We start from the raw sequence: 15,332 nt of genomic DNA on the forward strand, positions 1-15,332 counted from the left end.
AATGGTCACTCGATCTAAAGTCATTTCGGTGGATTCTCTCTCAGGTTCCCGGTCTCCAAGTGGACCTCTTCGCCACGGAATCCAACCACAAATTGAGAGTATATGTGGCTCCCAATCTAGACCCTCAGGCTTACGCCACAGACGCCATGTCACAGAATTGGGACAACTGGGAAAAGATTTATCTCTTTCCCCCGGTGAATCTTTTACTGAAAGTTCTAGACAAACTGAGATCCTTCAAGGGACAAGTAGCCTTGGTCGCACCCAACTGGCCCAAGAGCAACTGGTATCCTCTCCTGCGGGAGTTGAGACTATACCCTCACCCGATACCCAATCCGGTTCTGTCTCAGATAGTACAAACACACGTTGTGTACGCTTTCTCAAACATTCAGAGCGCCCTAACTTTATGGACTTTATGAAGTTTGCGGCTATGCATGGTGCCAATATTGATCCTCAAAACACCTTGTTCCTAGAATCGGATAAACGGGATTCCACCATCCGCCAGTATGACTCTGCAGTTAAAAAGTTGGCAAAATTTTTAATAGACTCAGACGTGAACTGTATGAACTTTGAACCTTACAGTCACTTTCTTTAGATCTTTATTAGAATCAGGTCTGGCAGCCAATACTATCACCACTATTAAATCGGCTCTGAAAAAGATCTTCCTAGTGGGTTTTAACATAGACTTAACCGACTCTTTGTTAGCTTCAATTCCGAAAGCTTGTGCCAGACTGAAACCGGTTACTCGTCCTACCCCGGTGACCTGGTTCCTTAATGACGTACTCAAATTGGCTTCTGATACCATTAACAGTTCTTGTGATTACATGCCCCTTCTCAGGAAAACACTTTTCCTAGTGAGCTTGGCTTCCGGGGCAAGAATTTCTGAATTGGCAGCCTTGTCGAGAGACCCGGGTCATATTGACTTTCTGCCTTCAGGAGAGGTCCTTCTTTCTCCTAACAAATTCTTTTTGGCTAAGAATGAAGACCCTCAAAACAGATGGACCTCCTGGAAAATTGTTCCCCTCACGCAAGATCCGTCGCTGTGCCCTGTCACTACTCTTAGGTCTTATTTATCCCGGACCTCCTCTAACTCCTCGGGGCCTCTATTCGTTAGAGAACAAGGCGGTACCATTACTATTAAAGGGATCAGGCAACAAATTTTGTATTTTATTAAACAAGCTAACCCTGACTCTTTTCCTCTTGCACATGATATCAGGGCGGTTGCCACCTCGGTGAACTTCTTTCACCACATGAATTTTACAGACCTTTCCAGGTATACAGGGTGGAAATCACCGTCAGTGTTCAAGAAACACTACCTTAAACATTTGGAAGCCCTAAAATTTTCTACAGTAGCCGCAGGGAGCGTAGTTACTCCCGAGTAACTCACAGGTTAATGCCTTGACTCTTTATCTCTCCCTCTTACCTGCCTCATTTATACCCTATTGTATTCGTTGGTCTCGCACCTGAATACTGTTATTATATTTGTAAATTTTATGCTCCTGAGTATCTGTATATATTATCACTCACGGCATTATTATACCCACCTTATTGGATTTATGTTCATATTTAAGATACCCTTATAATTGTTTTTTGGTACTCATCTCTGATTAAAGCATCCTGTATTTCTCTTACGCTTATGTTTTTTCCTTTATTTTGCAAGTTTGGTGACATTTTTCTCTTGTATAGATTCACTGGGCGGCACAGGTTCGAGCCCAGAAAAGGGATTTTGACGTAGGAAAAATCTATTTCTGGGCGAGGGACCTGTGCCGCCCAGTGAACCCTCCCAGCTCCTCTCCCTTGGAGTCCCCAAACTTTGGGTGCTAAGGAGTTGGGTTCTGAGCGGATGCATTGTAGTAGTACCGAGTGAGGTTGAACGGCTCTCCTCTATTGGGGTTCTCTGTCGTGGATTAATCTAAATAGTGCGGGACCTCTGGAATATACGCCCAATTTTATACCGACACCAATAGGTGAGCGAGCTAGTTAACCTAGCACTCCTTTACATTTTTTCTCTGGTATATTTAGCAGTAAATTACCTAAGAATAAGTGCTAAATGGAGCTTATTCACTGGGCGGCACAGGTCCCTCGCCCAGAAATAGATTTTTCCTACGTCAAAATCCCTTATATGCGACCTTTCCTGATATAGGCGGTCCTAACTTGGAACCGAAGTTAATCAACGTTGAGCCCGTTATATCGTATTTAACCTTTAAAGAATTTAAAACTTTTTAAATTTAATGTTTTATGAAAGAATTTCTTTGATAGTCTCGTACTGTTTTCAAAGATGAACTAACGTTTAGTTTTTTAGTCTACGCAGTTGTTGACGTTCAGGACGTTCAACATGCGCTCTATCGTTACGATAGAGAGAGAGTGTATCACGGTTTCACTTTGCAGTAAGAGTAAACCGATTTTAGCGTTTCGTTCATTCTTTCTTAGCTTAAATGGTTTAAATTCTATATTAAAGGAACTTTTTATTTGGGAAACCTTTCAGTTTTTTCCTTTAGCAAATAACATGTTTTGACGATATATATTGGGCTCTTCTCTCAGGTGCGAAATCTAGAGAGAAAGAGAGAGATAGAGACGGAGGGAGAGAGAGGAGAAAAAACGTGTTCAAGCGAGTAACGTTGTTCTCATTTTACTCTCCTCCCTAGTCGCTGTAGGGGAAGAAGGTAAAACGTTTCTAGGGTTTTATTCTTGTTCCCAGGCTATGTGCGGTGAGAGATTGTAAACGTAGTTTATTTGATCTTGTGTTTAGTCTCTTTCCCAGCCACTGAATTCTTTATCTTTATATATGTTTTCTGTTGCATTATACGGTCAGTTCGGACTCGCTGCAGTCATCCGACGACTGCACACCTCCCAAGAGAGGCAAGGTGGTACCGCAACAGGCAGTAACTCCGTCTGTTGCCGCACCCGCTGTTTTAGACCCTCAGTCACAACGGACAGTAGCTACGTCTGTTGCCGCTTTTGTAGACCCTAAGTGGTCTTTACTGCAGTCTATGCAGACTCAGTTAGCTGCGGTTATGCAGGAGTTCGTGCGGAGAAGGTTAACGCTGCACCCGTTAGCCTACAACCTGCCACGGTTGTGCGCCCAGCTCACGCTGAGGCTGCCTGCTCCCACACTCCGACTGCGGAGAAGGTTGACGATGCACCCGTTTGCCTACAACCTGCCACGGTTGTGCGCCCAGCAAACGCTGCGGCTGCCTGCTCCCACACTCTGGCTGTGAGAGCTCCTCCACCCATGCGCAGTCGACCCTGCCAGACGCATGCTGACTCCCACAGACGCACGGAGCACTCCGTTGACGTGCGTGTGCTACCACAACAACAGGAGGGTGGAGTTAAGCTGCCGTGTTTTGACACGGTGCGTCAGCCTCCGCAACCCACTGTGGTTACCGCCACTCGCCCGCAGCAGACTAGTCAGTCAGGAGTTGAGGCTTCCCCACACAGCTTTGGTTGTTGCCAGCTCACAGACTGTCAAGCAGTTACATATCGTGCCTTCTGGTCTGCTACTTATGCACCAGTGCTGTATGTCCTCTTGTAACTGCTGCTCCTCGTTCGCCTCACGTCAGAACTTACACTAGGCCTAGCTGCTTCGAAGCCGTTGTTGTTAAGCTAGTGCTCTCTCGCTCTCCTAGAGAGCGTTACGTCGGCTAGGCGACTGGTTTTTGCACCAGGAGGAGTTTTAGGGATACAGCCTTTTGATTTCCCTTCTTTTTAACTGGCTTATAGAGCGAGAGTCTGATAGGACACGAGAGAAGTTCTCTGCTTGGGAGTTCATGCCTCTGCCCAGGTAGACTTCTCAATTCTGGTAGACTCGGCCAGGCGCATAGCCAGGAGACGCTCCAGTTGTTTACAGGTCAACTTCTCAACTTTTGTCGAGCCTTTGAAGTTTTGCTGTACTATTATGTCACACATAACAAGGCTTCCAGGGAGGGTAAATGGCTCCGCTTCAGTCGCTAACCCCGTCTGTTGCCACACCTGCTCCCGTAGACCCTAATGGGCTTTGCTGCAAGACATGCAGTCCAAGCTTGTGTCCTTGATAGAGGACTTAATACGGAGAAGAACCTTCTGGCCAACAACCTTCCTACCGGTTGGTTGTGCGCCCTGTTGACGCTGAGGTATCTTACTCGCGTCCGCCAGTTGAGGTGGTTCCTCCACCGATGCGACCCAGTGTGGGTTGCCAGTCGCACGTTGACGTTAAGCGACGCTCGGAGGTGGTTGTTGACGTTCAGTGTGTCACTAGGAAGACGTTCAACAACCAGCAGAGGTGACTTGTTGTGACGCAGTACGTCAACCTCAGCTACCCGGTAGGGTGTTGACTGCCCAACCCAGACAGTCTAGACAGTTTCGGGTTGACGCTGTACTTCCTCGCGTCCCCATGGTTGACAGTTCACAGACTGTGCAGCAGTACCATGATATTGCGTCCGGCTCCGTCACGCATCCACCAGTGCGACCGGATTCAGCGAGTCAGACGTTGCCCACTCCATTGCCGTTTCCTCATCAGTTTCGGATGAGGAACCCTCTGATGAGGACGTTGCTGAACAAGACGATCAACCCCCAGCCCTGCTATCCATCCAGAAGATGCTGAAGAAGGAACGCTGCCCTGTCAGGCTGTGGATGAGTCTGGTAAGGACACTGTCATCCGTGGTTCAATTTGTGTCACTAGGAAGACTACACCTCCGTCCTCTTCTATACCATCTTCACTGGAAAAAGGACAAGACGCTAGAAGCGGTCTCGATCCCGGTTTCCGGAAAGATAAAGTCTGGTCTGACTTGGTGAAAGGACTTTTTCAACCTTAGAAAGGGTCTTCCCCTGACTATTCAGACTCCCAACCACGTTCTCTTCTCGGACGCATCGGACGTAGGCTGGGGTGCGACATTAGACGGTAGGGAATGCTCGGGATTATGGAACTCGAGTCAAAGGACAATGCATTTCAACTGCAAGAAGCTACTGGCAGTACGTCTGACCTGGAAAAGCTTCAGGTCTCTCCTTCAAGGCAAAGTGGTGGAGGTGAACTCGGACAACACACGGCTTTGACGTACATCTCCAAGCAAGGAGGGACCTACTCTCTGACATGGTACGAGATCGCAAGGGACCTCCTCACCTGGTCAACAGGTCTAGACTTTTCACTAGTAACGAGGTTCATCCAAGGCAACTTGAATGTCATAGCAGATTGTCTCAGTCGGAAGGGACAAATAATTCCAACAGAATGGACCCTCCACAAGGATGTATGCAAGAGACTTTGGGCCACCTGGGGCCAGCCAACCATAGATCTCTTCGCAACCTCGATGACCAAGAGGCTCCCAATAGTTTTGCTCACCTATCCCGGACCCAGCAGTAGTTCATTTAGATGCCTTTCTACTAGATTGGTCACATCTAGATCTATATGCATTCCCTCCGTTCAAGATTGACAACAAGGTACTGCAGAAGTTTGCCTCTCACGAAGGGACAAGGTTGACGCTAGTTGCTTCCCTCTGGCCCGCGAGAGAATGACTCACCGAGGTACTTCGATGGCTAGTAGACGTTCCCAGAACACTTCCCCTAAGGGTGGACCTTCTACGTCAGCCACGCGTAAAGAAGGTACACCAAGGCCTCCATGCTCTTCGTCTGACTGCCTTCAGACTATCGAAAGACTCTCGAGAGCTAGAGGCTTTTCGAAGGAGGCAACCAGAGCGTTTGCTAGAGCAAGGAGAACATCCACCCTTAGAATCTACCAATCGAAGTGGGAAATCTTCCGAAACTGGTGCAAGTCAGTATCCGTATCCTCAACCAGTACCTCTGTAACTCAAATAGCTGACTTTCTCTTATATCTGAGGAAAGAACGATCTCTTTCAGCTCCCACTATCAAGGGTTACAGAAGCATGTTGGCATCAGTCTTCCGTCACAGAGGCTTAGATCTTTCCAACAATAAAGATCTACAGGACCTCCTTAAGTCTTTTGAGACCACGAAGGAGCGTCGTTTGGTTACACCTGGTTGGAATTTAGACGTGGTACTAAGATTCCTTATGTCAGACAGGTTCGAACCGCTTCAATCAGCCTCCCTGAAAGATCTCACCTTTAAGACTCTTTTCCTGATATGCTTAACCACAGCTAAAAGAGTCAGTGAGATTCATGCCTTCAGCAAGAACATCGGATTCTCATCCGAAACGGCTACATGTTCTACAACTTGGTTTTCTAGCCAAACACGAGCTGCCTTCTCGGCCTTGACCAATATCGTTCGATATTCAAAACTTATCGCATGGTTTGAAATGAACTAGAAAGAGTATTATGTCCTGTAAGAGCTCTTAAGTTCTTTTTTAAAAACCTTTACGAGGCCAGTCTGAAGCTTTATGGTATTCGGTTAAGAATCCATCTTTGCCTATGTCAGAGAATGCTTTATCCTATTTTATCAGACTGTTAATACGAGAAGCTCATTCCCATCTGAATGAGGAAGACCAAGCTTTGCTGAAGGTAAGGACACACGAAGTTAGAGCTGTCGCAACTTCCGTGGCCTTTAAACAAAATAGATCTCTGCAAAGTATATTCGACGCAACCTATTGGAAAAGCAAATCAGTGTTCGCGTCTTTTATCTTAAGAATGTCCAGTCTCTTTACGAGAACTGCTACACTCTGGGACCATTCGTAGCAACGAGTGCAGTAGTGGTGAGGGCTCCACCACTACAATTCCCTAATTCCATAACCTTTTTAATCTTTCTCTTGAAATGTTTTATTATTGTTTTTGGGTTGTCCGGAAGGCTAAGAAGCCTTTCGCATCCTACTTGATTTGGCGGGTGGTCAAAGTCATTTCTTGAGAAGCGCCTAGATTAGAGGTTTTGATGAGGACCTTTAGTATGGGTTGCAACCCTTCATACTTCAGCTCCTAGGAGTCGCTCAGCATCCTATGAGGATCGCGAGGCTCAGTAAGGAAGACGTACTTAAAAAGGCAGAGTAATTGTTCAAGTCGACTTCCTTACCAGGTACTTATTTATTTTATGTTTGTTATTTTGAATAACTGCTAAAATTAAATACGAAATACTTAGCTCATAATAATGTCAACATGTAATGCTGGTCTCTACCCACCCCCCTGGGTGTGAATCAGCTATATGATCATCGGGTAAGTTTAATATTGAAAAATTTTATTTTCATTAGTAAAATAAATTTTTAAATATACTTACCCGATGATCATAAATTACAGGACCCACCCATCCTCCCCAATAGAGACCCAGTGGACAGAGGAGAAAATTGGTTCTGTGTTGACATCGAGTACTTGAGTACCTACTTGACAGATGGCGCTGTTGATGTACACCCCCACCTGTATAGCGATCGCTGGCGTATTCCGCCCGTAGGTTTTTCTGTCGGGCAGCAGAGCTGACAGCTATATGATCATCGGGTAAGTATATTCAAAAATTTATTTTACTAATGAAAATAACATATTCAGCAGTTAGCGGATTCGAAAATGGGGCCCTAGTGGACTATGCGCCTATCCATGTCATTGATTTTGGGTCTAAAAATGATCTAGACACCGCAGAGGAGGAAGCATTACTGTTGGGTCCCTAAGAAGAGCTCTTTTTGTTGCTCCAAGAATTATGTATCCCTCTGGGAACATCTTGACATCCATGCCTCTACCTAGGTCAGACCCAGGTCAGGGTTCCACTATGCAGGTTACTTGTCTACCTGGATTTGGTATGCCTGCGTCCCCGGTAAGTGCTGCACTGATAACTAGAATAGTAGAGGCTTCGATCCACATCCTTTATAGCCAGCCATTCTCTGGCTCAGTCCGGCCAGGTACCATTGACCTGACATCTGACTCTTTCACACTTCAGTCTAGGAGTATGGGTGTGGCTGGACCTTCAGGTTTCCAGCTTCCAATGAGGGTCCTTATGGCAATCTTTTATTTTGGACCCCCTGGGTTCAGCCCTTGCTGGTCTTTCAGCTTACCAGCTTCCACAGGATTCCTCTGCAGGATTGCTTTCTTCTGTTCCAACAGATTCAACTGTCGCTGGACCTGCAGGTGTTCAGTTTACAAGGAATTCTCCAATGGGGCTATCATTTCCAGTTGTTGCTGAGCCTTTGGGTTCCCAGGAAGGGTTCAGTAGATGTTTTTCCTTCTGTTCCAAGTGCAGAAGGCTCATTAGTGGGACAGAAGATTCTTCTACCATGGAGGTAGATGAAGGGGATTTAGTAGGTAACCCTTAATGACACTGATGGTTGCACATTCTGTCCTGAATATAATGTTTTTAGGCACAAATATAGGGATTTGCCATTTGGTGATAGAGTTTGAGAACCTGGCAGCATTTCCAGACTTGAGATAAAGATTCAAAGATCCATCTCTTAGGGGATGACCCCAGCTGACCCCAAAGTAGGTTGTTCTGATGCCTTACAAAGCAGCTGTCAATAATTTAGCAGAAACAATATCAGACGACGGAGACTTTCTTCTCAACCACAGTTTGCTTGATGTTTCAGTGGTCAGAATGACAGTGCTTAGCCAGAAAACACCATTTCTAGCAAAAATTACAAAATTAGCATCAAAGCCTATGAGGGGGGTACTGTACTACGTAAGGGTGAGTTTACCTTGCTAAAGGAGTATAGCCCTTTTTGGAATTCTAGTATACCCCAAGGAGTTTGAGGGCCTCAAGGAACTAAAAAAAAATTTGTAATGTCCTTTTGCATAAGAAGTGGGACACTCAGGTTGGAACCAATCAATTTGGAGACCATTAATTCATGGAATTTAGTGCCTGATAGACCCTGTTCAACTTGGTGTCTACTGTGACATCCTTGGAAGTGGGGGCTACAGAGGGTTCCTAGATGGCCACTTCAGCAATGGTCAAGTTGTTAGGTAAGCCTGTTTACGAAGCCCTCCAGAACTTTATTAAGTCAAAGTACAAGGTAAAGCTCCATGTTCTATCTACCATTGATTTGGGGAAAGTGGAATTAAAGGAAATTTTTGCACAGGGATCCACTGTGTAAATTGCTCTTTCCCCAAGCCCTTGTGGACAAACCAAAACTAATGTAGAGGCAATGGCCATGTCCCTTCAGTAGAAGTAAAGGAAAGGATATCAGCTTTTTCTTAAAAAGAAGAAAACCCCCTTTCATAAGGCCGCTTCATATAAGTTTCCGCAACAGGTTCCGAAACATCCCATTAAGAGACTGGCTCGTTTCCCATTCAGAGCCCCAACTTACACAGAGGTCTCCTCGGGAGGGGAGGGGACACAAAAGTTAGCCTTCCCAAGCTGTGGTCACATACCAGGATCAGTAAAACAAGGTGTTTTGATCCAGAGGAGACCACTGGAGATCATCCCACAGAAACAAAAGAGCCAGTATTAATGAAATTCTGTTCAACATAATTGAAAAAAAAATTTGTATCCTTTCATATGAACCACTTCTTTTAATAGGTGACTAAAAATCATGACCAGTTATAAAAAGAAAGACATCTCATATTACACAGTATTGTACCTCAGTTTACAAGTTTAATTCTTTCTGGGAGCAAGTTCGTAACCTAAAAAGCTTTTGTTCTAAAGCCGTTTTTCTCTGAAATAGAAGCAATCCATTTGATGCATTCCACAAGTACATGGTATATAAATACACATATACACACTTAAAGGTTTGTAATAAAATTTAGTGAAGAAATTATAATCCTTAACATCAGAAATGAATAGAAATTAATCATTTGCAATAAAAAAGAAATATTTTCTAATTAACTCGCACTTCACCTTTGAGAAAAATCATGGCTGGTGGGAGGGAGACGTGAGAGTGGGAGGAGGATAAGGATGGTGTTACTGCTTGGAAGGATAATCTCCCTCCATGATCATTTGTGGTAAAATTTTAAGGTTTTTTCTCACTATCATTAACTGACTTGCTTAATTTATGCTTTATGGACACTTGTTCGTCTTTTTTTATGCCCTCACATTTAATTTTGACAAGAATCCTAACCAAAGACGACTGCTTTTGTCTTTACTTTAAAATGGCAAGAAAATCTGGTAAAAATCATGTCAACACTGCATATGGCGTGACTGATTTCGTGCTAGTTATGTTAGTACTTTTCACACAATATATGGGCATATAGAGGGTAATTTTACTTGCAGACTGATACACTGCTCATAAACAGATTTGATTTTTTATGCTCATAAATCAATTTGTTCGTAAACTGGCTTGCTTTTATTCAGTTACTAGTAAACAGAGATACTATAATACTTTAAAGCTAAATATTTTTCTGGTCACATTACAGTACTGTACTGTACTTGGCATAATTTTATATGATTATTGTATCCTTTTGGTTACTAGTGTTGAAAGTATTTTTATATTCTTTCTTGTAATATATAAGTAAAAAGATATAATATTTCATGTTACAGTTTATATCATAACAAAATACAGTATAGCCTACTGTTGTTATTAGTAACTTGAAAAGCTCTTTTAATTTATACTGTACTCAAATCTTATTTTTCTTTTTCTCATCAAGAAGCATAAATATGATTACTTGATAAGGTCTAATTTTTTCCCCTATCATAATATACTGAAGCTATTTAAGCAGAGAATCTTTTAGTTTATAAGTTTCAAACCCTACTCTGACAGTTATCATTTTCAGTTTTAGTTTATAAGTTTCAAACCCTACTATGACAGTTATCATTTTCAGTTTTAGTTTATAAGTTTCAAACCCTACTCTGACAGTTATCATTTTCAGTCTTAGTTTATAAGTTTCAAACCCTACTCTGACAGTTATCATTTTCAGTCTTAGTTTATAGGTTTCAAACCCTACTCTGACGGTTATCATTTTCAGTCTTAGTTTATAGGTTTCAAACCCTACTCTGACAGTTATCACTTTCAGTCTTAGTGTATAAGTTCCAAACCCTACTCTGACAGTTATCACTTTCAGTCTTAGTGTATAAGTTTCAAACCCTACTCTGACAGTTATCACTTTCAGTCTTAGTGTATAAGTTCCAAACCCTACTCTGACAGTTATCACTTTCAGTCTTAGTGTATAAGTTCCAAACCCTACTCTGACAGTTATCACTTTCAGTCTTAGTTTATAAGTTTCAAACCCTACTCTGACAGTTATCATTTTCAGATAATGCATCAAAGATAGAGAGAGAGGAGCAAGGAAGTCAGTATGGATCCATTCCAAACCAGAATCACAATCAAGAGGTATCAAATGCTGGTGAAGTAAAAAGAGATATTTCACAGGTTCCAGAAGTGTTTTGAGCATTTTGCTCGGTTGTATTCGGAAACATGTGATGATTTGAGCAACATTAAACTTGCACAATCTTGTCATCAACTCTAACTCTTATATACAGGTAATTTAAAATGTGTTATAAAATTCTGATAATGTTAACCCTTTTACCCCCAAAGGACGTGCTGGTATGTTTCACAAAACTCATCCCTTTACCCCCAAGGACATACCGGTACATCCTTGCAAAATACTGCTATTTAAATTTTTTTTTGCATATTTTTGATAATTTTTGGAGAAACTTCAGGCATTCTTCAAGAGAATGAGACCGACCTGACCTCTCTATGACGAAAATTAAGGCTGTTGGAGCAATTTAAAAAAAAATATACTGCAAAATGTGCTTGAAAAAAAAATAACCCCTGGGGGTTAAGGGTTGGAAATTTCCAAATAGCCTGGGGGTAAAAGGGTTAAGTATATACACATTATTATAAAATTCTCCTATTATTGTAAAATTATATGTAGTACTAGCCTATCAATTCAAATAAAGAAGCAAATACTAAACAATTCTAATGGTAAGATTTAAAATTTCTGACATTTGATATTTTTCATTGTAAATATCAAGAGTTTTTAAGGCTGAAACTGTGATAAATATATTTTCATGGAACTCATCAAGATTTGTAAAGGTGGTGATTTTGATAGCAACTGACATTTCCCATCAAGACTTTACACTAATATTTCATCATCATTCGTGATCTCTTAAACTGTCTGTAATTTCACTGATGTATGCAATTTCCTAGTTTTTATGCCAATTCAATTTACAAATATTTTAATTTCTATTGTATTTGCTTTTTCTTGGTAGATTAATTCAACGCTTTGTTTTCTATGGGTTAATTGCATCAAATCATCCATTTCTTTGACTGTAGAGCTCATTTCGTGTTGAAAGACTAACTTTTTATTTATTTCCAGTTTAGTTGATTGCATTCTTTCATTATCAAAATTCAAAGAATTAATTAACATTTACTTTCTTCCAAGCATATATATTGCTATTGAATAGAACTCAGGGGGTTAAAACTTCAAAACATAATTGTGTATTGTGGTCACATTAGCCTTTAAGTCTCTTCTTAAGGACATTAAATTTTTTATTAGGCTTTTAAAACATGAGGAATGCTTTACTTTATAAATCTAATGTAATTTTAAATTGTAGAAAAAACATTTAGTACAATAAAGTTCTCTTATAATTCTTTCCCACCGTTACACTCACATTAAAGGGTTGGTTGCCGGATGCGTCCTCTCCAATGCCTTCTATCAAAGGCATCCTCTTCCACTAAACCTCACCAGATCATCCTTCACCTTATCTCAGCATCTAATTCTCACCAGACCATCCTTCACCTTATCTCAGCATCTAATTCTCTGACTCCCTCTTGATCTTCTCCCCATAACAGGTTTCTCCCAAGCCCTCTTCACTCCCTCCCCACCCTCCATCCTCAACGTGTGCACGCACCATCTCAGTTGTGACACTTATCATCTCTGTAATCTACACTATGCCTGCTCTCTCCTTATTTCATTATTTTCCATTCTTTCAAGCAGTGATATTCTCATAATCCACTTCATATAATACTTTCATATATACTGCAAATATAATTTTATATTTGACTGGCCATAGGATAGCCAGAAGAATTGTTGTGAATAGTTTTAAGGTGTTTGGATAGGTTGGATCTGCATCAATTATAAATACATTTTGTAAAATACCGTCCTTTATGTTGTTTTGGTACAGTGTATGAAAATAATCTTAAAAGAACAGTAATTGTAATGCTGTATTTGATATGTATAGTACTGTATAGGTGACATCATATTTAACATTGAAAGGTTAAGAATAAATTATTATCTTTGTTGAAGAGGGATAGGGATGTTGAACTCCTAATGTCTTTCACTGTATCGAGAACTGCCATCTTTATTGAATATTAGTTAATTCTTGAAAAGTATAAATATTAGATACAACCATTGAAAAATGTTTTAGAGATTATGTTCATATGTATCACAAAATAAAGGCCATTTTATTTCTAAATACAGAAGGTAGTATATAATTGATATACTTTGTAAAATGCCAGTACAAATATATAGAAGAATTTTTGAAGTACAACACACATCAAACATTTGAGACATTTACATTGAGTGAGAAGCATGTCATGCAGAAATATTGTAAGCTATCTTTAATTTATGTTCATCCCTTCAATTACAACTGGTCAAAAGATGGCACAGGATGAATGTACTAATCTTTGAAAAACGTTTGGTGTAAAATAATTTTGTGATAGTGTATACACACTAAATATAATGGTAATAGTTTTGTCCTTTAGAGAATTTCTAGTTTCATAGCAAATTTTATTTTTAAGTTAAGCAATGTTTTCCTTTTATTTTTTATCAGGGATGAATTGTATTCAAATTCAAGTTTACTTTTCTAAGCGTTGTTGATAATCAAAATACAGTATTCAAAATAAACATAATACTGAACAATAATAATACACTTACGTGCTTTTCCTTTTCCCTTTTAATTACTCAGTAGTGTGCAGATGCACAACAAGGTGTTGGGGTCTGAGGGAGTAAGTCATAACGACTTTGGTGTTCAGCATGTAGGCAGTAATGTAAGGCTGCCTTTTCCAATTTTGCATTATTTTTCCTGTGTAAAAAATAAGTGCATTACTTTTAAGGTGTTATGTTATAGGCTAATTTAGAATATAAACATCTACACAGGGCAGAACTTCTAGATAATGAAGTAATGTGTTCATTTAATTTTACTCCAACAAACTCTCTCATTTCCAATACAAAATTAAAAAAAAAAAAAAATTGACATTTAGAAATAATATGTTATTTTCCTTAGTAAAATAAATTTTTGAATATACTTACCCGATGATCATATAGCTGTCAGCTCTGCTGCCCGACAGAAAAACCTACGGGCGGAATACGCCAGCGATCGCTATACAGGTGGGGGTGTACATCAACAGCGCCATCTGTCAAGTAGGTACTCAAGTACTCGATGTCAACAAAGAACCAATTTTCTCCTTTGTCCACTGGGTCTCTATTGGGGAGGATGGGTGGGTCCTTTAATTTATGATCATCGGGTAAGTATATTCAAAAATTTATTTTACTAAGGAAAATAACATTTTTCAATATTAAACTTATAGCTGATTCACACCCAGGGGGGTGGGTAGAGACCAGCATTACATGTTGACATTATTATGAGCTAAGTATTCCGTATTTCATTTTAGCAGTTATTCAAAATAACAAACATAAAATAAATAAGTACCTGGTAAGGAAGTCGACTTGAACAATTACTCTGCCTTTTTAAGTACGTCTTCCTTACTGAGCCTCGCGATCCTCATAGGATGCTGAGCGACTCCTAGGAGCTGAAGTATGAAGGGTTGCAACCCATACTAAAGGTCCTCATCAAAACCTCTAATCTAGGCGCTTCTCAAGAAATGACTTTGACCACCCGCCAAATCAAGTAGGATGCGAAAGGCTTCTTAGCCTTCCGGACAACCCAAAACAATAATAAAACATTTCAAGAGAAAGATTAAAAAGGTTATGGAATTAGGGAATTGTAGTGGTGGAGCCCTCACCACTACTGCACTCGTTGCTACGAATGGTCCCAGAGTGTAGCAGTTCTCGTAAAGAGACTGGACATTCTTAAGATAAAAGACGCGAACACTGATTTGCTTTTCCAATAGGTTGCGTCGAATATACTTTGCAGAGATCTATTTTGTTTAAAGGCCACGGAAGTTGCGACAGCTCTAACTTCGTGTGTCCTTACCTTCAGCAAAGCTTGGTCTTCCTCATTCCGATGGGAATGAGCTTCTCGTATTAACAGTCTGATAAAATAGGATAAAGAATTCTCTGACAAAGGCAAAGATGGATTCTTATCTGAACACCATAAAGCTTCAGACGGGCCTCGTAAAGGTTTTTAAATAGAACTTAAGAGCTCTTACAGGACATAATACTCTTTCTAGTTCATTTCAAACCATGCGATAAGTTTTGAATATCGAACGATATTGGTCAAGGCCGAGAAGGCAGCTCGTGTTTGGCTAGAAAACCAAGTTGTAGAACATGTAGCCGTTTCGGATGAGAATCCGATGTTCTTGCTGAAGGCATGAATCTCACTGACTCTTTTAGCTGTGGTTAAGCATATCAGGAAAAGAGTCTTAAAGGTGAGA

At 40.9% G+C, this 15,332-nt stretch overlaps 1 protein-coding gene across 2 annotated transcripts in view; it reads left to right on the forward strand.

The window, feature by feature from the left end:
- The window catches only part of LOC137657611 (putative inorganic phosphate cotransporter), a 90,036-nt gene extending 76,388 nt beyond the window's left edge, over positions 1-13,648 (forward strand). For both annotated transcript variants that reach the window (XM_068391980.1, XM_068391974.1), the window contains one exon: positions 11,029-13,648. In XM_068391980.1, coding sequence (XP_068248081.1) covers positions 11,029-11,162 — 134 coding nt within the window. In that variant the 3' untranslated portion in view covers positions 11,163-13,648. The remainder of the gene's footprint in view (positions 1-11,028) is intronic.
- The last annotated feature ends 1,684 nt before the right edge of the window (positions 13,649-15,332 follow it).

This window comes from Palaemon carinicauda, chromosome 1 (assembly GCF_036898095.1).
Source record: "Palaemon carinicauda isolate YSFRI2023 chromosome 1, ASM3689809v2, whole genome shotgun sequence".
Classification (NCBI taxonomy): domain Eukaryota; kingdom Metazoa; phylum Arthropoda; class Malacostraca; order Decapoda; family Palaemonidae; genus Palaemon; species Palaemon carinicauda.